Below are 27,311 nucleotides of genomic sequence, written 5' to 3' on the forward strand. Positions count from 1 at the left end.
ATTTCACCTGCTTTGGTGTAAATAAAAGTAAAAATGCACTGCAGAGGCTGCTTCCAAAAGAGAGAATGGTTTAGGAGGTGATGGCCACAGATCACTGCTCTTTCTTTATCCCTCTTGACTGGTTTTTCATTACTTTGTGTTACTGTGTCTGTTACTGCTGGTACTTTCAGCCCATTCCGGTTAAACAAGTACTTCAACTTCTCCATGATGCCACATTCCTATGTATCAGCGTAACAAGACAAGGTGTGTTGCGTCTCCCAGCACAGGGTCAAGAGTGAGGAGGTGATATCTGGCGATGAGCTGTTGCCAGAGCTGGATGGAACCATCAAAGGGCTTCAGCCCAGCAGCAGGATGGAACAGGGCCAGAACTCTACAACAGTGGGCTACTCACGCATGTCTCCGACTTAATCTGGCTCCATGAGGGTCCAATATCCTCATTTAAACATCATGTGCCACATCCAGCCCACTTTGATCTAAGATGGACCAGATCAGTGAAATTCCCTTTTCTTTCAGCCTGATGTCTGCCACTCCTGCTCTTAGTGGGACCTCACTGTTCATCTGACTCTCCCCAGAGATCACCAGGACTATTGGTGTCCCGTTATCTTCACAGGGGAGAGCAGGTTTATACTGAGCACATGTGACAGATGTGAGCCATGGCACCCTGCCTCCAACATAATCCAGCACGACCAGTTTAGCAGTGAGTCAGTAATGGTCTGACTTTGGTTTTTCTTTTCATCTTCAAGTAGCACAATGTATGCAAGATTTAAGCGTCTAAGCAGTGTATATATTTATATACTGTGTGTGACCTGGAGTGCCTGAAAAGAGATGAAGGAAGCCAGAGAGAAAGGGGAAGAGACTGAGGATGTGCAGAGATCTCAGGCTCCCCGTGGAGCAGCGAGACTGTTAAAAAAATGGATTCAGTGCAAGTAAGGCTGATTAAAAGGGTCCAGTCGCCGGGGCGCTCCCAGCTTTGCTCTACGCTCTTTAAAAACAACATCTTGTTTTCAAAAGGCAAAAAGAAAACATTTTTAATTGTGTCTGGGTTCTGTGCTGGTCCGAGCGTCAAACCACCGGGACGCAAACCTGCCTCCTGAAGTCAATTAAGAAAAACACTGAATCATATTTCAGCCTCTTGGTGCTTTAAAAATCGCCTCTTCTTTTTCTTCTCCTCATCCTCACACTCATCCAGACGTCTTCGAGTTAAAGCTGCTTTTAAGCTCCAACCACAAGAGACACATTCAGAGAGAAACTCGAGCTCTATTATATTTTCATACTATCCTCAACTAGTAATCACTTCACCTGAGAGCAGCGGTATGAAAAAAAAATGAGGTCTTGGGTGCTTCTGGCCTTGAATTCAGGAGGAAGACTGTGGTTTTTGTCCTGTTCGTGGACATCGGATGAGCTCCTTGTCCTCTCAAAGGTATTTCAGGGTGTGTGGGAGCTTGGCCATGGGAGTATTCTGCGTTCTGCTGGATGTCCTGTGGTGCCTCAGGAGTTTGAGGTATCTAGTCTGTGCCTACCTTCAGTCCCTGTAAAACCGCAGTGAGAGCTTGATTCACACGCACTAAGTCAGACATTTCTCTGTTCATAACTTTATGGGCAGAATGGGTGGAGTACCCACTCGGGTTCAGGGATCACTCCTCCAAGCCGAGGAGTAACATATGTCGCGGTCTTGTTTATAAGAGTGGAGTGGGAGGTTGATGGATTGGTGTCACTGATGTGGACGCTGTGCTTGTCTGCCGTGGTGAAGACAGAGCTGAGTATGAAGGGAAAGGTGTTGATTTACCGGTCGATCTACATTCCTACCCTCACCTAAGCCCACGAGCTCTGGTGGAGACTAAAAACAATGTAAAGGTAGAGACAAGCAGCAGAAACGAGCTTCATTCAAAGGCTCAGACTTTGAGGCAGGTTCGAGCTCAGAGTAGAGCTGCTACTCTTTAACTTATAAAAAGGAGCCAGCTGAGGTTGGTTCGGGTATTTGATGAGATGTTCCAGGCATGTCCTCCCAGGAGGAGACCCAAGACAAAGGAATCATGTCTCTCAGCTAGCTTAAGAACGCCTCAGGTTCCCGTGTCAGTTGCTGAGGAAAAGGTAGCTAGTGAGACGGAGGTCTGGGTGTAACTGCTTAGACCACTGCTTCTGTTATCCAGCTAATCACCATGGATGGATGGGTGCCTCTGGCTGAACATGATTCACATGATTTTTCTTCACTTCTGTTCAAATATATCTATAAAATACTTGTAGACTTGTTTTTTTTAGCTGTTAAAAACACCTAGAAAAAGTTTTTCACTAACAGAGCTGATAAGTTTTATTCCCCGCAGCCTGCAGGTGGTGTTGATTTGAAATCTCACTTTGAACAGATCCTCTCAAAGCTGCAGCGTGTGGCTGCTGTGCTCAGGGTTCAGGAGACGCTGGCTCAGACAGGCAGCGCTGCGATTGGCTCCCAGGGAGATGCAGGTGGAAAGAGTTCAGCCTCCGACAGCTGCAGCGACACAGCACGACTGCCAAGCAGCTTTTCCCTCTCAGGGGAAACAACCACGTTTCTTCTTGCCTTCCTTCAGCTTTTAGGTGACCCAACATCACTGCCCACCAGAGTGGCCCCTGCAGGGTCCTGAACCGTAAGCCAATCAGTGGCTACGCTCAAAATGCTTGTTTCACTGTAGGTACATTAGTACTGCCAGTTTAAATACTCTGGATATAAACACAACTGAAAAAACACCAATCAAATAACAACATGACTCATTCCAATGACATTACAATCAAGTACGTTTTATTAAATTATATTCTATTTCATTTAAAGTTATTTCTTTAAAAAAAATTGCTATTACTTTATTTTAAAAGCTTAATTTGGTGGTTTTTGTTTTGTCTTTTTTATTTAGACCCATGTCTGTTTTTCATTTTTAATGGTTTTAATGGTGCGATTTGTTAGCTTCCACTTTGATAAAGACAATTAAATCTTTAAGGACTTGTTTTTAATAAGCATGATTACAGAACATACGCAGTGAAATATTACATCTGCCTGGATCGAGATGCTAAAATCCATTTTGGGGTTTTCATTTTTATTTAACACGTTAGGAAAGCCTTAAAGTGACTGAGATTTTTTGAAACAGTGCAGGAACAATGTTGGAATTTCTCATCAATTTAATATTTATTTATTAATAAGGTCTACATAATTATTGTTGTAAGCTAAAAAGGTTGGAGCACACTTGACTTTCTCTTTATGCTCACAGTGTGAGCGTTACCCCCCCTGCTGTGCTGATCCACGTTACTACACCCTAAAATGAAGGGTGCAGGATGAAAAAGGCGACAACAATGAAGCATTTTTTTTTTTTTTTTTTTTTTTTTTTTTAAACACTCCATCTTCAAATGCGTTTTCCTAAAGCACATTTACAGGAAATGTGTTTTCCTTTATTTTAATGTCAGACTTTAATTCCCTGCAGGAACCCTGGACACCAACATGAATGGAAACAAATGATGATGGTGAGACTGCAAAAAGCACACTGCTGCTGAAAGGAGTCCTGCTGTATGAATACTGATGATGGAGAGTACTCTTATTATTATAACCTCATTAAAACAGCCATTAAAGTGAGAGAGCCTCCTTTTGAGATCCTTTGCATCAGTGTGACTCATGAATCCTCCCGTCTGAGATGCTGTTGGGAGATTAAACACAATCTGCCTTTAATTTGATAGTTGGTGACTTGTCTGCTCGAGCAAAGACTTTGTTTTCTTTTTAAAGACAGAAGGGCAAATCTGAAACTGTTGCTCTCTTTTTTTTAAACTACATGTTCTGACTTTACAGCAGCCTGTCCACTGACCCAGGCTAAGTATTTTAGACCTTTCCTGTCTTTACTTTTCTTATTTTCTAAAGAGGTTAGAGGAAGTTGGCGGGGGGGTGGCTGAAGTCTATCCCAGCTACCGCTTAAGTTGATCACAAGTTAACTTAACCCCACTAACTACATGTCTCTGGTGGAAGCCGTGTGGGAGGAAGCCAGAGTACCTGGACAAAACCCATACAAATCCAAACTCATCACAGAAAGGCGTGGTGGTGGATTCAATCCCAGGAGATGCTAGCACTGCTGCTGTGGGGCGTGACTGACCAATAATAATCCACCATACAGACCAACCAATCACACACATCCACCAAAAAGGTGGGGTTTGGAATATGATTGTGTGGTTCAGCGCTCTGGGAGTCAAGAGTATAACTGTCTGTTTTTAACTACTTTTGATTTTACCCTTCTTTTTGAGCTGCCCCTCAGCCTCCTCGTACAAGCACCTATGGTGACAATTTGGAAATCACAGTAGATTTCCAGAAAATCTCCTAGACCTTGAACTCAAAGTCAAGATGACAGAGATTTGAACTTGTCTTAATTTTCAGAAGTTGCCCAAATGGTATCAAAATAGTCCCAAGTCGTCCTATTCTCGGGTTATTTTCTGTCATTTACACGCCGCTGCAATGCTGGAGGTCACTGAAGACCAAGAGGACATGTAACCCCGACAAAACCAAAGCAGAGCGTCTGCTTGTTTGGCTGTACCTAGAAAATCTCTACATTAGGGCTGTGTTATATCGTCTACGATGACACTGGCATGAATTTCTTTTCATGATATAAAAATAAATATCATGTCAGAGATCTGCAAGTGATGCATGTCAGCTGATGTAGATTTTGTAGCTAAAAAGCGAGCTACTTCAAACAAAAACATAGTTTCCAAATTATGCAAGAAAAGTGTTGCTGATGAAAGTGGAAGCAACAAGCGGGTTTCACTGTTGAGTACATCCAGGCTACAAAGGAGAAGATGCTAGCAGCTGGTCATGTGCGACCTATATGTAAACAAATGACTGGCTAACTGCGCTCCACATGACAGCAAGAGCAAGGAGTGGACGGAAACCACTGATGTTGTTACATGGTGGGACTTTCAGCAGCTGGTTAAAAAGATCGACCTAACTTTATCCTATCAAACAGGCTTTTTTACACTTTTATTTAAAGTTTCCAGAGAAAACACTACCTACGATACTTCTTAACTTCTATTTGCTGCCTGCCAAGCTGTAAGCATCGATTAAAACACTGTTCAGTACTTTTTTCTATATCGTCAGAAACAACGTTATTACCAATTTCTTTGAAATATTCTCCTACAATTTGTTACTGTCCAATTAAAGTTGTGAACTGTTACCAAAGACGAGCCCTGGTGACGTCCACCGCACGCTCCAAATGAGTCTGACTTACTGGAAGAAATGCAAACCAAGAGTGGGGCTGAAGAGCCCCAAATAACTGACCCAATACTCTCAGAGCATCCCTCAGTTACGACACAGTCCTCATCCGTCTCCAAGTCCTGGTCTGAGGTTCAACTCAACACACTCTCCTCTCCAGCACCCTGGCATACACCCTCCCAGGGAGGCTGGGCAGTGTTTGGGTCTGGCACAAGCCACACATTTATTCACATGAAAACTGTTTACAGTGTGTGTGTTTGTTGAGGAGTACCCAGGTTCCACAGGGTGGTCTGAGCAGCAAGCTCCTTGGCATCATCCAGCAGAGCACACAGCTTGTCAGGGATGTACGTCCTTCGTGTGGATTGTATCACCACCTACATGTACATACGCACACACACGCACACACATAGTGTTTGGTTAATGTAGAAACAAACAAACGTTTCACTGAAATGAAGACATACAAAGACCGGGGAGGTAATTAATGGGGTAAGCCACAGTCAAAACGGCATTGTTGGGAAACAAAAGAAAAAGAGGTGAGCTGCAGGCTTGTTTTATGACTGTTTCTGTAACTTTAATGTCTTGTGAAACGGTGTAAATTATAAAAATAAAAAAATTGAAAAAAAATCAGCTTTAAATGGAACCGCTGAATTTTTTCCCCATAGACACACTACAGAATATAAACGTTATTTTTTCTTTATGTTCATATGCTGATAACACAGGAAGAATCTGGATGTTATAATGGGATAATGTTAGAGAAGGTCATGATATGTAAGACTTCACTGAAACAAGAACACGTAATAAGTAAAAATTCACTGAATATCAATTTATTCGTACTTTTAAAATCACGTTTTTAAATGTTTAAACTGAGTAACATAGAAATATTTCTCATCTATGTACATAATTGTGTTGCATTTCAGCCTTGTGACGTACATAATTTACTGCTGTGGACTTTAGAGCCCGCAACACAACCCTGTCCCACCGGGCTGTAAAGTAACCTATCCTTGTGCCTGCAGCAGAATCATATGTATGGGATATATAGAAGCTATAAATAATTCAGTATGGTCAAGTTATGTTTATATTTGTGGTTGCATCATTAATGTTATGCATGGTTACAGACACACATATTTCTCTATTACACCTTCTCGCAGCTGTTTATGGAGATTTATGGAGTACATGTTTATGCATTAATGCAGTCTGCAGTGCTCTCGTGCACAATCTCCTTTTTATTTTTATTACAGTTGTATATAAAAATTTTGCACTTTAATTTAAAAACCATCTCAGCCTTGCCTCTCTAACTTTGCCCCCAAACCACTCAGCATGAGCTGTTCCTCTGATGTCCTCATTTTGTAATCTTTTCATCGTGTCCTTAGCATCTTCAGCTCGACTTCCTTTTTGTCCGAGCTGACATCCTCAAACCCTCCATCACAGCAGGTTTTGCTTTCATCTTGTAAACCTTTCCTTTCACTCTTGCTGTTGTCCTTCTGCCACAAATCAACCCTCACACTCATCTCCACCCAATCCACAAGCTTAGCCCACTAGGTGGAACATGTGGTACAGGTGGTATTTTGTTCATGTTAACAGGTATGTTAACGTTAGCTAATATTAGCAAGAAAAAAATCAATCACTTATGTAATCAAGCCCATTTGAGCTACGAGGGAAAACTAGTGTCAACATCAGCAGGAAAACTGATTTATGGAGCGAAACATTTAGCTTTTAGGGTCATTCCTGAGCTAACCTTAAGCTAGCTAACATGATTCAAAAATCTAGTCTGTGATTTGCCATTTCCTCCAAACTTCCAAGGCTGATCTCGTAATTTAGCTGACCTTCTTCAGATAATGTCACAAATCAGGAGTCACTTGATTCATAGAGCATAGTCAAGTTACAGCTAGGAGTTAGCTTCCTAACCTAGCAAAATGGCATCCAAATGAAAATGCTAGTTGGATAGCATGAGCCACAACAATATTTCGAAGGTAATATCAAACTGTATTGATTTTAGCCATAAGTCTATTGTGTAATTGCACAAAGTTAAGATGTATGACGAACACTACTTTTTATAGAGACAGCTACAATTAGCGTGGTTAGAGAGCTAGCTAACACTTATCTACACAGCACATGAAGAGGTGCTAATGATCCAATACACTGTAAAAAAATGTCAGTGCAGCAACTCTAAATGTCATTAACTGGACCCTGCAAGGGAAGCTAGACTACCATGAACATATATATGTAAGGACAATGGAGCTAAGTAAATTCAGACACCTCTCAGATATGTTTAACTGCATGCATGTTTGTGTGCTAACATCTAGTCAGTCTGAAACCTTGTACAGTAACAGTAGCTTTCCATCCTGCCCTGGTGTGGAGTACAGGTAGTATTCTGGGGGCAACCAGCAGTTTTTGCAGCAGTAAAAGTCGAGCAGGCTGACGGCCGAGGTGATCTGACTCTGCTTGAGCGACAGCAGGCTGGTGGCAGTGAGGGGGGTGCCGGGCAGCAGGGGGTACATGCAGCGCTCCAGGTCATCTGACAGTACAAACACATATACAGGGGAGCAGCATTAAGTTAGACGGGTGCTTCCTTCAGCTCAAGGTACATACGACTTCTTTAAGACCTCACAGAGTATAAGAACAACATCACAATGAATAAGAATTTGCAATTAGTCTTATTAATTTATATACACCAGTAAACCCAGTTATAACTTAACCTGTGAACCCAAAATACTATATTGACCTTTACGTGAAACTTTTTCCTGCTGCTAGTAGTTTTATGTTATATAAACACTCTCGTGGAGCGGACAACACAGTGGGAAAATTGCGCCGTTTATGCTGGACAGCGTAAGTGTTTCACTCACATTTGTGACTAGAAAATCAATTTAACGGAGTATAAACCCATGTAGGAGCATGTGTGAATAAAAGGTCTTAAAAGATTCAGCTTAAATGGATCCTACTTTTCTCAAAAAAAACACTGAAAACACCACAGCAGAAAAGATGATGCTGCTGATTTCACAGCCTCTCAAAAGCCTCTCAAAGAGGCAGTAAACTCAGGTGGAGACAAATAAATCGTCTGTGAAGTCTCCACAACAGCAGCCCTGTGTACCCTTTAGTGCTAAAAAGAAAATAAGTGATACCGACATGCAGGGGTGTGTCTAAAGGTGGGCATGGGTGTACTATAGTAATTTATTTGTGGAATAGCCACGCGGAGAATTTGAAAAGATTTACAAATATATATCAGTTTTAAAAATTAGATTAAAAAACCTTTAGTTTATAAAGCACCAAATGAATGAAACGGGGTAATACGTCAAGCCATCTCTCCTCTTCCACTTATCCAATTCAGGTTCTGATTGTCAAAATTTAGTTTAAATATTTAATACCCCGTCTCGTCCATATATCAAAACCATAGGGGATACAATGGTTGTACTGCACATTAAATATGGATAACTCGATATGATGACATTCTAAAATACTGGAGGCAGCCGGTGCACTTATGGCATGAATTTGAGTTCAAGGGCACAGAGATTGAAAATCCTAGTAGATTTCCAAAGTCAAGGTCATTGAGACTTGAACTTGTCTGTGATTTTCAGAATCCTGCGTCACTTATTCTCAAGTTATGGTGTTCACTCCCCCTCCTGGCAGGGGAACAACAATATTGTTACAATAGTTTTGGACAGGAGTAAGTTAATAATTATGGACATATATAAAAAGATGTATAGATTAATATAACAAGGGAATGTGTATAAGATGTGTTTATTTATTTATAGTGTACAACCAAAACAGATATATTTGATGAGTTAAATAGGGGTAGGAATAAAAAAAAACAAAAACCTTTGCGTCCTCCAAGCAAAGGTTTTTGAGCAGGAAATATTTTTGTGAATGTGAATAAGATAAATTTCATAAATTTAATGTTTACTGGTTTGTTTTCCGTGCGTAACATTTGTTACTTATATATTCATGACAGAGTGTTTGTTATGGGTGGGCCAGTCAACTCTGAACCACTGGCAGTGAGGTCAAGTGAGGAAACGTACTTATGGTGAATTTCTTCTTTGTTTAGGATTTAATCACTGGGATATAGAATAGTTGGGAACCCATGGCAACCATCAGAAAAAGCCTATTTTAGGTAGGAGTCACCACTGGAGAGCATTCTTGGTGAATAAAGGGTGGAGTGATGACGCTGGATGGGCATCATTTCTGCCCCCTGGTGATGGCAGCCTGGGCTACATTTACCAGAGGCCAAGCTCTTCTCGAGGTTCACTGAGTTTAATACTTTTGACTGCAGCACAGTAACAACCAGGCTCATCTCATCACTAAAGCAGCGATCATAAAGTGTGACTGACCCAGCTCTGCTCCTTCTTCCCCAACTTTTCACTCAATTACTCCCTCACTGACTCTCAGTTTATTGGGCGACAAATCAAAACCCAGAAATAACTTTAATTGGTTTCTATCAGCAGGTTTTTTTCCAATTATGCAACAGTTTGAAGCTGGACTGAGAGGGAAATGTGGCAATAAATGAAAAGAGGTTGCTCAGCAGACCTTTGAGTTTTCATCAGCACATCTGTGTCGGTGCACCTCATCTTGCAGCCTCACTTAAAGCCGCTCCGACAAACTGATCTCATGTACATCGTATTGTTTTGGTTTAATTTATGGAACTAATTATTTTCAAGTTGTTTGCGTAATTCCCCTGTTAAGTGCCAAGGCTTTTGTCTTTTTAATGTGCAGCAGCACTTTGATGAGTCCCTAGAAATCATCTGACCATCATTCTCGCCCTCTGAAGCTTTCCATTAGCTCCGTTTGTGTGCAGCACGTCTTAAGGTTTTAAAAACACTGAACACAGTGAATATTTTAGCATTTCAGAAAAGAATCACTCTTGGGTCACACTGAGATTTGAGTGTGAACATTAAGCTTCTATCGGGACTTTTCCATAGCGAGTAATCCAAACTACGCAGCTAGGACTGGGCGATATATCGAGTTTTTAAATATATCGATATATTTTTATACGAGATATGAGATGTGACAATATCGTTTATATCGATATAGTCTCTCTCTTCCGTCCACTTTTGTCTCTACGCTGCGTTACTCCGCCTCGCCTCTCTCCTTCACTGAACACAACTCCCCCTCCCCCATCACTTCACCTGCACGCAATGACAAGATGGACACGACAGCTATCAAAGAGGAGCTGAAAACATTTGGAGATTACTATTTTAGTGCTGTCAGCGTTAATCTCGTTAAAATGATGTTAACGCCATAACTGCATTAACGCGGCAAATCTCCATTAACGAGTCACCGCGCATCACTCCATGCATGGGGCTGCACGGCGTCAACACGATAACAAGCTAACCGCGCTAACGCGTCGACGCCACCTAAAATCCTTTCATTTTTCTCAAAAATCGACAGTGCGCCTTATGTACGAATTCTGGTTGTGCTTAATGACGGCGAACCGATTTTATGTGGTATAAAGCAGCAGACTCAGTAATCTGTCAAAAAATGTTTTAGTACGACTTTGGTAAGCTACGGAGATGCACCGCTTGATGGATTGTCGGAGCATTATGGCTACCGTAGTCTGGAGCCTCGCGTAGTAATACGTACTGTGCTTCAACGTAATATTACCGTACTGTGTGTGTATAAGGACCACAAATGGCACCTGTTAAGAGACATGGTTACAAAGAGGATTTCAAACTCCAGGCTGTCAGTCACGCAGTAGAACTTGGGAACAGAGCAGCTGTGAAATCTGTCTTTGTTATTATGCTCAGCGTCTTTTAGTTTACATTTTGACTGCACAATTGTGAGCTTTTTGTTATGCACAAAAACAACATTGTTTTATTTTATTTATGGCTCATTATTTTAATAAATGCTGATAAATTATTTCTGAGTAATTTTTTCATGTACATCTGCGCTGTAAGTTAATAAAAGTGCCTGTGTGACATCTGGGACACAGCTTTGACTAAGAACTCTCTTTATGCTCTTACTTTATGGCTTTAACAAAAATATCGAGATATATATCGTATATCGCCATCCAGCTAAAGAATCGCCCAGCCCTACACGCAGTAACATATTCATGATCAACCTCGTGTCGTGGACGTTCTCTTGGTTGAAGTTCGGTCAATTTTCAGAGCTTTCTTTCTGTCGTGTTCCCCTCAACATGAACGAGTGAGAACAGTTTAATCTTCACTCTACATCTGCCCTGCAATAGCGTGTTTATATTAACCTAACCATAGCCAGTGTTGGGAAGGTTACTTTTAAAATTTAAAATATTCCACTACAGATTACATGCCCCAACATGTATTTTGTAACGTATTCCATTACATTACTCAATGAGAGTAAAGTATTCTGAATACTTTGGATTACTTAATATATTATCATGATTCTTTACAACTACATGAATGTACTATTGCTGTGTGATTTATTACTATTACTGAAGGCTACTCGCCATACCAATACCAACTACATTTTTAAATCTTAATATAAATGAGTAACAGTAGGGTGGACATTAGGTAAGGCTGCACTTTTAGCAGCGATCTCGTATAGAAAACTATTCCACACGTATATAAAACAGGTCCGCGGCTCCGAACCGTAGTAAAGGGACCTCTGGCTAATACGGTTGGTTCCGTGTCGGGCTCGTAGCTGAAAACTAGCTTTACTTTGTTGTCTGGGTCAACTTTGCTAGCGAGAGACAGAGAGAGGCGTTGAAAGGCTGCTCCAACCGAACTTATTTTTTCCGGAGGAAAACACGAACACAGTGTACAGTCGAGTCTTAATAGCTTACTTACAACTGGGCTCGTCAGGCACTCTTCTTGGCTGCAGTGGTTATTATTAAATTTACATGCTTCCAGCTCCCGTTTCTGCTCGATGAAACCTCGTACTTTTCCACTCTCCTTTTTCTCCCTCCCTCGTGCTCACAGACATATAATGGTTATGGCAGTCCATGCTCCCTGCAGCACGGACTACACTGCCCATGAGGCTACATTCTTTAGGGCTATGCCTGTAACACTCTGCCTATTGCCTTCATATTAAATTATTTTTTAAATAATAATTTAAAAAAAATATTTCTTCACGTCATTATGCGGGCCGCAAGTAGGGGTGACATGGGCCGCAAGACTGAGATACCAACATTAGAGCCTCTTAATGCGTGTTTTGTTTGGGTTTCCACCAGCGTGGAATTACCAAAAACAGAGAGCGCATAGCCTAACATATGAAACAGGAAAATACCGCCGTGTAATCCATTTATTTCAACAAAGTAACTGTATTCTGAATACCACCTTTTAAACTGTAACGGAATACAGTTACTCATATTTTGAATTTTAAATACGTAATGGCGGTACATGTATTCTGTTACACCCCAACATTGACCATAGCTCTGTAGCTAGCCACCTAGTAGCACTTCATTATACTGCATGTTAACTAGCCAAACTGATAGAAGTTGTAGTAGCGCTCTACTATGCACTTGCCTGTTTTTTAATAGAAATCCTTCAATCATAACATATTATTTTTAGATGGAAACCAATTAGCTGACTTACATTTCATAGATATCTGTTAGTGCCCGTTTCATGGCGCTAACAGAATTTGGATTGTTCTCTTAGCAGTGCCTCAGCATTTGTTTTAGGCAATTTAAGGGGCATTTGGCCCTGAAATAGAAGATGACTTAAGTGGATAACACTAAGACATTTCTAAATTTACCAGCTGCCATGAGTCATGGAGTTTTATTCATTCAGATTTATTCAGCACACTTTCCCTTGCACACCTGCTTTATGCAAAAATCACCTGTTTGAAGCCAGACAGAATGGCCTAGCAGAAGCAATCAGATGAGGATCATTGTGCAGCCTCTTAATGAACCATACAATGCCAGGTCTCCATGACACCGGACACATACATGTTTAATACTCTCCACTCAACACAACAAACAGCGAGAGTCACTATATTGTGGCACTTTCAGCACTTAATTGTCGCCCTAGAAAGGCTGAGGAGTAAAAAGAAAACATAAAATGTTAAAATTAAAAACAAGGGATAAAAAGCAATTTAAAAAGTAGAATATAAATGATGCATAAATGATCACAAACAATAATAAAGGCTGAGGACAATAAAAAGGATGTTTAAAAAAAAAAAAAAAAAAAAAAAATCACATAGGTGTTTTTATAAACCTATGTGATTTTTTTTTTTTTTTTTTTTTTTTTTTTTTTTTACAAGCAATGTGAAGGAATTCTGTGAGACTTGTCTCCTCGGGTGAATCAATCCCAGCGATGATGGGGGGTCGTGATGGCAGAAGTTATAGTTACATTTCAGATGTCTCTTTGATGGCTGACGGTGTAAAATTGAGGATGGCTGTACAGAGAGACGGCAGATTTTATTGTGAGCCGGAGGCTGAGTGGAGAAAATGATGGATGGGGATAAGTGGTAAGACAGATTTAAGAGAAGCTCGTTTGGATCATTATCTGAATGAAACTGAAGTGAGGCGGTGTGATTAATGGAAATTAAACAGCATAGTTTCTGCCACAGCATCCATCATCTTAAGTCCGGATGACACAGGTCAGCCCGACCTCGAGACACAGTCATGGTCACTAATGCAGGACACTGACCGCGGTGATAATGTCTGTAGCTGCGGTGGTCGTGTCGCTCTTTTTTAAGGTGGCAGCTGTTTTTCTTCTCTGTCAGACTATCGGAATCTGAGGACGGTGATTTTCTTGGATACTGGAATCTAAAAAACTTCCTTTTTTATTTCTTCTTTTCCATCTTAAAGAAGAGGAAAAAAAAGAAAAAAGAAACTGAAGAGGCCAGGCTGACATCTTTGAAGTAGAGAATGGACAATTTTTATCTGACACAAAGATGAGTTAGAGTGTGAGCTTTGTCAGTGCTGAAGTGGTGAACGTAATAGACTTCAGAAATATCAAAAACAGAGTTCTTCAGCTAAATGAAGTGCCCGAACTGGAACAATAGACGATGTTTGTGTCATCTGGACCACTTTAAAGCAACTATCTGACAAACAATATGGTTAGCTGTGAAGTCAATTGCACTAACAGCCCAGTAAGTCAGTGCTTCAGATATCTGTGTGTCAAGTAAGAATCCTGTTCCAAACTGGCCAAAACACTTTATTTAAGGCCTGGAAACATCTAGAAACCAGACATGGTGGCTACGTCTATCCAAATACCTTAATCAAAGCCCATGGCTCTAAGCTCTAAGTGACAGAAAGTCAAATATGCATAAGGACTCTTTATGGAACATAAAAAATAAACAAACCCTAAAGGTTGAAGGCTTTGTTGGAGAGCTGAGTTCGGAGGAGTTTCGACTCTTTCCCCAATAAAGAGGACATATGACAACGTCCCCTGTATCGTTAACAAGCCTAGACTCCTAAGTGTCAACAAAGATGTGGCTTAAAGACCATTAGAAGGATTTTTCTAAAGACGCCAAGTCATTTTGGTTTTTAAGAAGCCTTAAATATAACAGAAAATACTCAGTTCAAAAGGAGAGTTTCAAGGTTTACTTCTAGTCGACTGTAAAGAGGTGAAGAGTTGAAGGAGTGAGCATTAATGGACATTGTGGTGCTCAGGTGGGAGAGAGCACAAAAATGTTGGGGCTGCCACACTGGAGGCTCTGCCCTCAAAAACATGGTCGCTGTGAGGGGCAGCAAGCATAGACCCATTCTATATTCTAAATCCTTTTCAGCAGCATCTTCCTGCTGGGTTGGACGATGAGTTAACATGATGATGTCATCGAGTCTTCCAAGTCAGTAAAGCGCTGTAGATGTTGTGTTTCTTCTTCTACGTCCAGACTTGATTCACTCTACAGCTACCATTTTGCCATTTTCCCATTAACAGGATGGAGATTTTTATTTTTGTCTAATCTAGAGCCTTCATCTGATCTGAATCTTCTACAGAAACAAACCAACTTAACGCCTTTATTTAACTTTAAATATGTTTATATTGTCCATTCTGTAAAATAGTCAGATGTCTATTCATATTAATGTACAGAATTCACCTGCTTGCTGCTACTACTGCACATTCACCCAGTGTGTGTGTATATATATATATATATATATATATATATATATATATATATATATATATATATATATATATATATATATATATATATATATATATATATATATATATATATATATATATATATATATATATATTATTCCTCTACCCCCCCCCCCCTTTTTTTTTTTGCACATGTTGAGGAGCGTGTCAGGATACATTTCACTGTGTGTTATACTTGTATAACTATGCATGTGACAAATAAAGAACCTTGAACCTTCCTGAAATGGAGAGAAAAGACTGTGTGTGGCTGAATGTGGACAGTGGACAAGATCTGAACCCTCCCTCTCTCTCAGAATCACTTCATCTCTACATATCCTCGTCTCTTTCTGACATCTTCCCATCATAAATATTTCACAGCCCATTTATAGCAGAGTTAACTCACAAACTTTTCTCATTTTCAGAAAATCGCCACGAGCATGAGGGAACACGAGCTCGTACTCCGACACCAGATTATTATTGCGGCTTTCTCAATATATGTGAGAGGCTTGATGAATGTGGTTTGTAATGGATGAGACAAAGTCGAAACCTGCTCATATGTACAGGAAGAACAATTTAGACGAATTTTCCTGGCAGAGTGAAGAAACAGAGAATGACCCTGTATTACAAAAAAGGGAAAAATAAAAACAAAGTGCAGCTCATTAGAAAGCCGCAAGCGGTCCAGAAGAGGTTATTCTGACAGCAGAAAGCACTTTCTACTCTCCCGGGGAGGGGATATTGATTGTTTGGCACTACACATGATTTCCTGTTAGAGATGGGAATTATTTTAGAAATAAATAGTTAATGCCATATTGGGAGAATTTATCTGCAAGTCAAAACACGTGCTGTGTATGAACAAGCAGACCTGGACATCCATCCATTTCCTTCTCCTTATCTGAAGTGAGGTCGCATTGACAAGAGGGTAAACTGACCATTTTAGACCTCTTTCCCAGCCACCACTCCCAGTTCATCCTGGGAGATCTTGACGTGCTCCCAGGTCAAGTGAGAAACAGAGTTCTGGGTCTAATCCAGGTTTTACTCTCAGTTGTGATAAAACCTCCTGAAGGATTCTGACCAGATGCCTTCCCCGCCTCACCTGGAACTCCAGCTTCTCACCCTCACTCTAAGGCTGAGCCCAGACAGTGTGGAGGATGCTTGTATCTGCGATGTTATCGTTTTGGTCATTATCATGATGATGTCATGTGAACAGGTGGTGGCTGGAACATAGACAACCCATTAATTGAAGGTTTTGTAGTGTGGTTCTGAGGTTGGGCCAACTCTGGTGGAGTCAACACCCAGTGAAAACATGCTCGAGCTTCAGAGTAGGTCCACTCCTCCACTGCCAGCAGAGATTTGATGTTACCCCCCTGATTCTGAGGGTCAGACTCACCAATTTCCTGAGGAGGCTCTATAGTTGGAGCACACCCTCCTATTTTATAAAACTACTCTACTGCCATCCCCAAACTGGATTCGGTATGTTTGTAGCAAGCAGTGTAAAAGTCTCAAGACCCTCCAAGGCTGACCCACTAATATAGACACTGGAACTTTAGTTCTATAGTACTCAAAATCAACATCAGCCAGTATTTGTTATTGACCAAATACTCATTTTTCACCATAATTTGCAAATAAAATCAGACAATGTGATTTTCTGGACTTCTTTCCCCCTCATTTTGTCTCTCATAGTTGAGATATACCTATGATGAAAATTACAGGCCACTCTCATCTTTTTAAGTGGGAAATTTGCACAGTTGGTGGCTGAATAAATACTTTTCGCCCCACTGTACTTTGGTTAATTCTCAGAAAAGCAGATGACTACAAGAGAAACAAAACTATTTAAAACTGGTGACAAACTCAGCCACTCACGCCATTTAATCTACAGCTGGATTGGATGAAAGATATTTGGTCAGAACTGATGAGAGATGTGGTTATCATGCCGAAAATGAACAATTTCACAATTAAAACATCAACTAAAGATGAGGAGAAGATCTATGCTGCACAGTTCTATCTAAAATTGAACTGAGAATGATAGAAATTCATTCACATTGAACAATGTTTCACAGAAAATATGAACATTTAAAACCGTCTGACAGCCACCTTCACAGTTTTATGCAGCCAGTTAAACTTTGAAAAGGGGGAATTGATTTGACTCCTCACAGAGGAAAAAAAATCCATTATGCATTAAACTGATGACTTTATATATTTCTATATTTTGCTCATCAAAAAGTTTTAACAAATATTTTGCTTTTTGCTTCTTTTGTCCTACAACTGCTGCAGCTAATGACTGCTTTCAATTAAAGTTTAACTTTCTAGCATGTTTTGGATTCATTATACAGTTGTGGTGTCCACTCCCACCCCACCTGCAACCTCCCCTTCATCCTCCACTCTGCTGCTCCAATCACAAAGTCTGGCCCAGGTTTATCATCATCAGTCGACAGAATACCAAGTAAAACTAAACTAACAATTAAAAGTGGTTGTGATAAAACATTAGAATTCACTTAAATAACAATAAAAACTAGAATTTAGTGAAAAAACCCAAAACATTATGTAGTCATTGAACTAAAACTAAATAAAAATATACAGAACATACTTTTAGGTCAATGTTATTTTGACTTTAGAGAAAACTTACTGGATTTCCAGTGAAATTTTGGAAACGTTTTGGAAACGTGAAGAGGAGACAGTGGAGATATTGGGATATTGAGTATGGAGCTGCCAGGCAAGAGGAAAAGAGGAAGACCACAGAGACAGGGTGAGGTGAAGGTAGACGGTTCGCTGTTGTGACCACTAAAGGCAGCAGTTGAAAGAAAGGAGAAGCAGACTGTGACCTGAATGAAAAGCTGTCATTTTTATATGGAACCAAAGTTCAATTTTAGATGTGCCGCCTGAATCTTCTCCCTTCCATTACTTCATATTTCTGTCAGTGAAATCTGCTATTTTCTGCATAATGCTACAGACTTCTATGGTAAAGTGGCTGTTGAGGTACAGCAGGTCATAGACTAATCCAGCCTGCATGCCAAAGTAACTGAAGCCCGAGTTGCTCTCTGGTGCGTTTATAAGAATGTGAGTGTGTAGCAGGGATGTGGTCTCTGGCCTGCTGCAGTGGAGGGGTGGTGCAGTGAGCTCATGGGGTGGTGCCGGGATGTCAGAGGGGACAGGTGATTATGATGGGACTGATGACTCTCTGCCCTTTTAAAGTGATGGAAGAGACTGGTGGGAGCGCTGTGTGTAGTGGAGGAAGCCACAGAGAGAGCTGGCTCCGGGCAACAAGACAGTGCCAAACATAAAAAGGTGCTTGTGGTCAAAAATAAAGCCAAAACCATGGCAACTGTACACTGTGTGGGTCCGGTCATTTCACAGTGTTAGATAGAAAGCTGGTGTGAATGAGGCATGTTGCATAGAGTAAAAAAAACACTCTTTAAAAACCAGTCCATTTGCCAAAGTTTATATCAGATTTTGTTTAAAGCAGAGCTTTCTGTAGAGTTTTCACTGTGTTCATTTGGGACTGATTTCTGTGCAGAAATGAAATGGCCTGTATTTGTATAGCACTTTACTTAGTCCCTATGGACCCCAAAGCGCTTCACACTACATTCAGTCATTCACACATTCACACACTGGTGATGGCAAGCTACATTGTAGCCACAGCTGCCCTGGGGCGCACTGACAGAGGCGAGGCTGCCGGACACTGGCGCCACCGGGCCCTCTGACCACCACCAGTAGGCAACGGTGAAGTGTCTTGCCCAAGGACACAACGACCGAGACTATCGGAGGCGGGGCTCGAACCGGCAACCTTCCGATTACAAGACAAACTGCCCACTCTTGAGCCACGATCGCCCTTTTTAAGGAGACTTAAAATCCTTAAAAAGTTCAAATTTATCACTCACTGGTAAAAAATTGGAAAAGAAAAAATCAGCAGTCACCCTCCACGTTCACTTCAGCTCAGTCAGCCTCTCATGTGTTTGACCTAAACACGAGTAATACAAGAGTAAATGAGGGGCTCAGCTCCAAATACTGGACGACTCAGTAAAAAAATAACTGAAGAGAGCCAAAACTTTGACAGCTCCTTCTTCATCTTCCCAGGGCATTTCAAAACTCCTGGCCTCCTGCCTCTGTCTGCTAACCCTTCGACTTCACTTTGAGGGAAAACGTCATGAGTGGAAGGAAAAGTATGAAGAGGATCATTGACACTAGACCCTTTAATAATGCCAATCTGTGGATCTCTGCAGAAGATGGTCTTTCTCACTTCACCAAAACATTTAATGCAGGTTATAGAAACAAAGCCCACCAGTGGAAAATATCACTTCATTAAAAAGGCTGGAAATTGAAAGAAAAGGTAACCTGCAGCCTATCAAATTAAATATTATTTTCTTATTTTTCCTGCCGGAGACTACATCTGACCCAGCCCCAAAGGGGATTTGTGCCTCTGGTTGGAATCGTACCAGCGACCTTTCACATTTACATCAGAGGCAAAAAAAAAAAAAAAAAAAAAAAAAAAAAAAAAAAACCATATAAAAGATTTCTATTTTTTCCTCCACTTACCTCGACTCCCACTGTAGAAGGGGTTTGTCAGTGGCAGGGACACCAGTCTCATTGGGTCTCCTCCCATCATCCCTCCATCATTCTTGTGCGGCCCAAATGTCCCGTTTCCTCCGTTCCCTCCTCCTCCTCCCTGACAACCTCTGGTGCCGCACTTCCGGCCAGCTGCACCTCCGTCTTTGACACCCGCTGGTTTGGCCAGCGTCACCTCCACAGCGGCTCCGTCGATCTGGGCTCCGTTCATGAGGCTGAGTGCGGTGAGGGCGTCACTGCGAGAGCGGTAATGGACAAAAGCGTAGTCGGTGAGCTTCTTGACTCTCTCCACGCAGCCCGGCTTGAAGCGGGAGAACTCCTGACGAAGAGTTTCCTCCGACGTCTCCAGCATGAGGTTTCGCACCTGAAGTACAAACAAGAGTTAGTTTATGTGGCTGCTCAGGCTTTGAAAGCAGAAAATGAAATAAAACATACAGCAGACAGACAATACAGATCACTTTTATTCCTAGTAACCATGTCCGAACAGCAGCAGGAACATCCCTCTCCCCCAAAGGTTGTTTATGGCACCAAACAAATGTTGTGATTTCACATTTTTAGTCAAACCTTTTCAAAAATGATCAAACAAAAGGCGTGTGGCATTACATGTCCTCGTTGATCTCACCACTTTTTGACCCAGAACCATTTCATTTGTTATGATTTCACTGGATGAAGTGAAAACAGGCTTCCCCACTCACCTTACCTCAGGTGACCTCAAAAGGTCACATGACACTGTGGTCTCAACCCCCAGTGATGATAATAGCTAAAGCCTTTTTTCCAGACATTGTGGGTTATGTGATCAATAGAGGGTTAACAGCCACCTAAGAGGAGAATCTCAACTACGGTTTAAACTCCTGGGTCTCTCCATCTTTTGGCTTCAGACCTGAAAGCGCCTCTTGGACGGGAGTAGAAACGTCTTCACGAACTTAAACAAGTCCAGCTGCCTTCTATTATTTTTTCAAGCTCTTAAGGAGCCAATGTTGGGCAGTGTTAGGAGAAGCTGGCTGAGATATGCACCTACTTTTTTCAGGTTTTTCAGGCAACCCTAACTGTGACCAGACCAAGTTAATTCTGGGTTTAGACCCAGAATTAGCTGGAAAGATTATTTCTCTCGTCTGGTCTGGGAATTCCTCGGAAACTCCCAGGAGGAACTCAACTCTGGATGGAAATGGTGTCAATTAAATCACCAGAATAACAAAATAAATCCAGACAGGCAGAAAGCGATGGGAGTTTAAGTGAAGAGCCAGACAGGAAGTAGATTTGCTCTGTCACTAACCGTTTATCAATACAGGACACTAGGTTGCCTAGGTAACCCTGTAAAGTATTTATTGCCCTGCCAATCAGCAGTACCCAATTGCTTGCCTCGAAGCTGAGAAATCATTTAATTGATTTCCCATAGTCTCTGCTCGCCGCGTTGCTTCTGTTTGCTTCCTTTTGGTCTCGTGTGTTGAGTACAGATGAATTCAAATGTTTCATTTTGTGCATTTTTCTGTTCAATTCAAACAAATCACAACAGCAGTCGCCTCAAGGTGCTTTATATTGTAAGGTAGGAACCCAACAATATTACAGAGAAGGCTCCTGTATGTTTAGTGTCAGCAGCTTTTGTGGCTCTGCTTTTTTCTAGCACCTCGATGGTGTTTTATAGCAGCTGAATTCAGAATAAAGCTGTTCCCTGTTTTTGTTGTCACACAACTGCACAAGCATGAAACAGGCACACACACCCTGCCTGTTAAGACCTAAAAACAACTTCTGGCCATAAACAAAGCTGAGACTTTGAAATGAGAGAAAGGTGCTGGTCTAATACACCCCAAATATACAATTAAAAGCGAGTTCATGGCCTACTAACTAACAATTTTATTTATTTTTCATATTGAGTTTGAGTTTTGTTCAGTTAGGTTTGTAATTAGTAATTAGTTCCTTTTTGTGATCCCTCTCAGTCTTGATGTTACCCCCCTGTTTCTGAGGGTCAGACTCACCAATTTCCTGAGGAGGCTCCATAGTTGGAGTAGTGACTTAACTTTACTTCTGTTAAGTCAGCCCTCACCAGTCAGTCATGTCTCTGTGTCTGTTTCCTTTTTGTCTGTCCCGCGTTTTTATATATTTGTCTCTCTTATGTTTCCTGCCTTGTTTTGGTAGTCCCCATCTCAGTTCAGCTTCCCCGTCTCGTTAGTCAGATTTAGTTCACCTGTGTTCCCTAGTGCGGTCCATCTCCCTGATGTCTGTCTGTCAGCGTGAGTTTTTCAGTTACTTTGCTCTGCTTTTTTATTTTGTTCAATCAGCCTTTTGGCAGCGATAAAGTTGTATATTCAGTTAAGCCCATCTACCAAGTCCTGCCACACAACCTTCCCATGACATGCTCAGCAAACATCTATAGCAGAGATGTGCATTAAACTTAATGGTAAAATGATCGGGAACGTTTTGGTTGAGATTTCCTAGATGGAAGACCTGAACTGAAAACCAGCTCATTTGCAATGCATGCAGCAAACCAGCAGGATAAGCCTCAACTACCGTGGAGCTGCAGATTTATCCAGGAACAAGCTTTCTGTTTTGGACATGTAAGCTTCATCGAACTCCTTACAAACACCTTTAGAGTTTTAAAGATTTACTGTCTTTGTTCCAGCCGAACCAAAGCAGAAGACAGTGGAGCTGGTGACTGGAGAGGTATAACAAGAGCCAATCGAACACAGTAAAAAGTGCTCGATTAGTGTCTTTGAAACTCCATCTAGCACCAATGTTAGTGGAAAAAGTGCTCGATTAGTGTCTTTGAAACTCCATCTAGCACCAATGTTAGTGGAAAAAGTGCTCGATTAGTGTCTTTGAAACTCCATCTAGCACCAATGTTAGTGGAAAAAGTCTTAACAAACTCAAGCAGTCACATTTTGTGCAGACGAACAGATCTGCTCGACTTCTCTCTAAACTTCATCGCTGTGGCTGATGAGAGGCCGAGTGAACGGATCAGCTGCGAGCAGGTTTTCTGTGCTGAGTCGAGGGCTTGGTTTGCTAAAAATACCCCTCGCACTGTACATGCTGGCCTCGGATCACACCTCAGTGTTTCAGCCTCCTCAGTAATTGATCCCCTGGAGGGTGAACAGCTCCTGCTGCTGCTCACCTTTGATCTGGGCGAGGCAGCTGAGTGTTTCATGGGTTTCTGCCTGAACACACGCCGACCTCTGCTGCACAGCGCAACTTTCGTTACACTCGCTGAGGCCCGACTCGCTAAACCGAGGGTTGAAGTCAGGTTTAGGAAAGGATGGATTGTCATAAACGATGCCGCCAGATCCAGGCCTGTTTCCACCAATCACAGTTCAGCTACTTATCACCCTACATTAAATCTACAGTGACAAACATTAGCTCAGTTTGTTTTCCAATAAGTTACTGGTTCTGTCGCTAGCTAACATTAACTAATGTAGCAACCAACAAACCAGCGAGGTGGTGTCACGTTCTGTACCGGCAAAAAGATGGCGCTAAAAATGCTTCAGAAAATTAAAACACTTCTTTCTTACATCCAGCGTCACAGACTGTGTTAAATCTATGACAACAAGAGCACTCAGAGAGCGCAAAACTTTGTGTTTTTTATCATAACATGTTGACATCATTGTGACGTAGTAGGGCATACACTGGACAGTTCTCTGTGTTTTCATATGATATATTACTCAACATGGTTCCTTGAAACTGTTTTTTCAAGGTTAACTTTAACCTTTAAACCTGTGGACACTACACTGCTAACAAACAAACTAAATTAAAAAGATATAAATATATACGTGTGTTTGTGTGTGTCTACGTACATAAAGGACCCTAACACGCTGCATGACCTCCTCATCCACATCTTTCTCAGGCTCCGCCCAGTCCACCTGGATGGAGTGACCCCACAGCTGGAAAGTTCCTGCGGGACACAACAGCATCACGTGACTGTAACGTGAGGGTGCTGAGGGTTTAAACCCGTCAATGAATGAACAACACGCACACAGCTGGCTCTCTGCTGGCAGGACACACACATAACAAGGGTGGCTGTTAAAAAGAGGAAGTTTTCACGTCGCTCTCAGCGGGTGAGGCTCCTCTTCCTCCTGATTAAACTTCCTGTTTCAGACCATTTTGATTCTCATTTTAAATCTCACTTTCATTAAAAAAATTTTTTTTAAAGGAAACAAAAACCTTTTCATCTTTGTTTCCCTTCTAAAGTTGCCGCTGGCGGTTACAGTAATAACCTCGGCTTTATACCTTCAGTTTCCTGTAGCTGCCCTGAATCAACACCTGCTTGACAGGTGTCTGACTCCACCGTGCAGGAAATCTGCAGGAGCAGCAGTTTGAAGATAAAATAAGCAGCTGGGGAACATGTTTGTGGTTAATCCGGTGAATCGATTGACTGAAGGATCAATGTCCGATGCAGCCCAGGGGCTGAGACCGATAGCAACAGGAAACAGCTAGCCGAACCTCCGGACAGCAGCGCAAACTCATCGGGAGGGGAAAAGGGGGCAAAGTGGGGGGACACTGCAGGGGTGTTCTCATAATCACGACTCAGTTATCCAACATGATTAGCACTGTTAGAGCCACTGAATGTGATTTTTTCCAGCGTTTGAGCTTTAAATATGAGTAAAACTGAAAAATAAAGACGAAAAAAAAAAAAAAAGAGGCGTAGGTGAACACCCTGCCTCAAAGCAGCCACATGGAGCCTTCAATAACACCTCATCCCCTCTGCACACAGCTGGGTTACACCTCTGGGCACCTACAGTGTTTGGTTCAATGGTCAGTGGGATGCAGAAACTGCACGCGTGCTATTATCTGCACAATGTGTATTTTCTCAGATTTTCAGTTTCAAATTTCCAGACTGTCTTATTTAATCCACTTAATGTACATAATTCACTTACTTTCTGCATATAATGCTACTTACTGCACATAATGTCCTACTGTATATATCCACTTAATGTATAGGTATATAATGTTCTGTTTTTGCACAGTCGAGGAGCGTGTCAGGATACATTCCACTGTGTGTTGTACTTGTATAACTATGCATGTGACAGATAAAGAATCTTGATCATGACCTCTATTACCAGTCACTCCCCCTGTCTTTGCAGACCGAACTCATCAATACAAGACACACCGTCTGACCTGCTTCAGATTCATAACAGCAGTTTGTTTCTGCAGTACTCTTGTATCACAGCAAAAAGGTTGTGGGTTCAAACCCATGTGGAGTTCTGAATGTTTCTTCTGCCGTTACAAAAAGCAAACATGCCGGGTTGTGTTGTTTTCTCCCTTACATCATCGCATCACTCAGAGCGGCTGGAGCTCCAATTTCCTTCATCGCTCTGTTTTTGTGATTTTGGTGCTTAAAGGACTCGAGCACTCCTGTGGATTCTACATCAGTGAACTCATCTTCTGCTGGTTAAACGATCAGAGCTCTGGAAGCTGCTGTCTTTCCTCTATAAACCCTCAGACTCAGAAGTCAGTCTGTGCTGCCCTCTGCTGGACGCTGAGAGGAACTGAGTCAGCTCAAAGGCTGCAGGTGCACACGTGTGACTCAGCACAGTGAAAACAAACAGTGGACACACAGATGTCTTCAAAGGTTAGGAAGGAAACACGTGGAGGAGGAGGAGGAAGGCTACCTGGAATGAGCTTCCTGCGAGCCATCGCTGCAGCTTTGTGGGACTCGTACTCCACAAAGGCGAAACCTCGATTTCTGTTCTTGTCTGTGGTGCTCGGGTATACGATCGCGTCCACCACACCGTCCGTCACCTGGACACACAGACGCAAAGGGGGAGGAGCAGAAACTGAGATCTGAGAGACACACTGCTTCAGAGCAGAGAGCAAACAGTAATACAGGGAGAGTGAAAGGAATCATCTGATTTCAAAGTGCCTTAACTTGTCCTGTTAGAAAGCCTTTTGAAATAATAATATATATATTATGTTTTATCATCATAAAATTCACAAACCAGCTCCATAAACATAGAACAGGAGGCGTCCTGCACAGATGTGACTCCCATCAAAAACCCACAGTGTCAAACTGACAGACGGCCAGTGGGCTGCTCTGCTCTCCTTCCCACTGAGGCCATTTTTACCATCTTTAACATGAAATTTACAAACAAATATCTATAGGAGACCCATCTTTTTACTGAATATTTTTAGCTATTTTTTCAGGTTTTTCATCAAAGACGGAGAGGAGGAGGTGGAGGAAGCTGCCGAGGTGCAGATCAATCATTACTGAATTAAACAGCAGCTGTGCAGAGAGCGGACAGCTGAGGCTCAAACTGAGAGGTGAGAGCGAAACTCTGCAAAGAAGCGAAGCCTCCACAGTTAGGACACATTAAAGCTGCACAGCAGGCCAGACTGAACCTGAAATGATCCATCTGCTGCCTGCAAGACTTTAACATAGACCGTCTTCTTCCTCTTACAGTGGTCTGACCCTCCTCCATTTCCATTAGCAGTGATGAGGAAAAGGTTTGGACCCAAACAGTTAAAAGATGCTGGTCTCACATATGGAAACCAGGAACTGTGGGTCAGTGAGTGAGTCTGTTTTACCTTCTTCATCTCCTCGATGATCTCGTCCTTCCTCTTGTCTTTGGGGATGGAGCCGATGAAGAGGCGGCAGTTGTCCAGACTCACGCACACGCCGATGAACTTCCCTGGGCGCACCTCGTAGTTGTCCAGCATCTGGATGGCTCTCTGAGCTGCTTCTCTGGAGCACAGAAACACTTGTTTTTAACCCCTTTGCACAGATTTCACTTCACTGGACTGCTTAACTACTTTTACCAATAAAAAAAAAAAAATGAACATATACTCAGTGTGACGTGACTCAAAATGCCTGTGTACTACACATATAAACATGGTTGGGCCCCATATAGTAACGTTATCTGCATCCACCTGAAAAACAAACGCAAGAGTCAAAGAAAACTGAGGAAGACGAGCGACCTGTCGGTGTACATGACGAAGGCGTAGCCGCGGTTCTCCCCGCTGAACTCCATCATCAGTCTGAACTCGTAGATCCTCCCGGCTTTCTCGAACAGCGGCACCAGGCTGTCCTCGTACATGTCTCTGGGAATCTTCCCAACAAACACCTCACAACCCCGCGGGGGGGCAGGACCCTCCCAGCCTGTACCACAGACACAGAGTCAGCTGATCAAAGCCTTCATATTCATAAACATTTCTATCACTTATTTGATCAGATTAGAAGGTATTTCTGGGATTTCTACTGACCTATTCTTCTTTTTTGGTTGACGACTTTTTAATTAGGAGCTTAAGTAAAAAGAATTATTATTATTAAAATATGTGGAGTGGAGCAGATGCTGCTGCAGGTATTTCTCATGTCGAGAGAGGACAGCTGCACAGATTACAGTAAATATGATAAACTGAAAGCAGCATAAATGTAAAAAAATGAATGCATGACTTACAAATAAAAAAGTTTATGTAACAAAATCATTTTTTTTTAATTTATAAATTGAAATACAAAAATTAAAACTTAAATAAGGTATATTAAAATCAGTAAACTAAAGTGTCAAAATAAAATTTAGAATATATAAATAATAATTTATTATTGAATTGACTTTTTAATTAAAAAAAAT

General features: G+C 41.7%; 1 protein-coding gene across 1 annotated transcript in view; it reads right to left on the reverse strand.

Annotated features, from left to right (window-relative positions):
- Positions 1–27,311, reverse strand: part of rbm46 (RNA binding motif protein 46) — a 30,773-nt gene that overhangs the window by 2,718 nt on the left and 744 nt on the right. Inside the window, exons 2-9 of the mRNA XM_063468836.1 lie at positions 26,662–26,842; positions 26,272–26,428; positions 25,359–25,488; positions 23,544–23,641; positions 19,732–20,125; positions 16,256–16,258; positions 7,519–7,718; positions 5,475–5,577 (exon numbers count right to left, since the gene is read on the reverse strand). Coding sequence (XP_063324906.1) covers positions 5,475–5,577; positions 7,519–7,718; positions 16,256–16,258; positions 19,732–20,125; positions 23,544–23,641; positions 25,359–25,488; positions 26,272–26,428; positions 26,662–26,842 — 1,266 coding nt within the window. The remainder of the gene's footprint in view (positions 1–5,474; positions 5,578–7,518; positions 7,719–16,255; positions 16,259–19,731; positions 20,126–23,543; positions 23,642–25,358; positions 25,489–26,271; positions 26,429–26,661; positions 26,843–27,311) is intronic.

The sequence above is a fragment of the Pelmatolapia mariae genome, linkage group LG3_W (genome assembly GCF_036321145.2).
Source record: "Pelmatolapia mariae isolate MD_Pm_ZW linkage group LG3_W, Pm_UMD_F_2, whole genome shotgun sequence".
Lineage (NCBI taxonomy): Eukaryota > Metazoa > Chordata > Actinopteri > Cichliformes > Cichlidae > Pelmatolapia > Pelmatolapia mariae.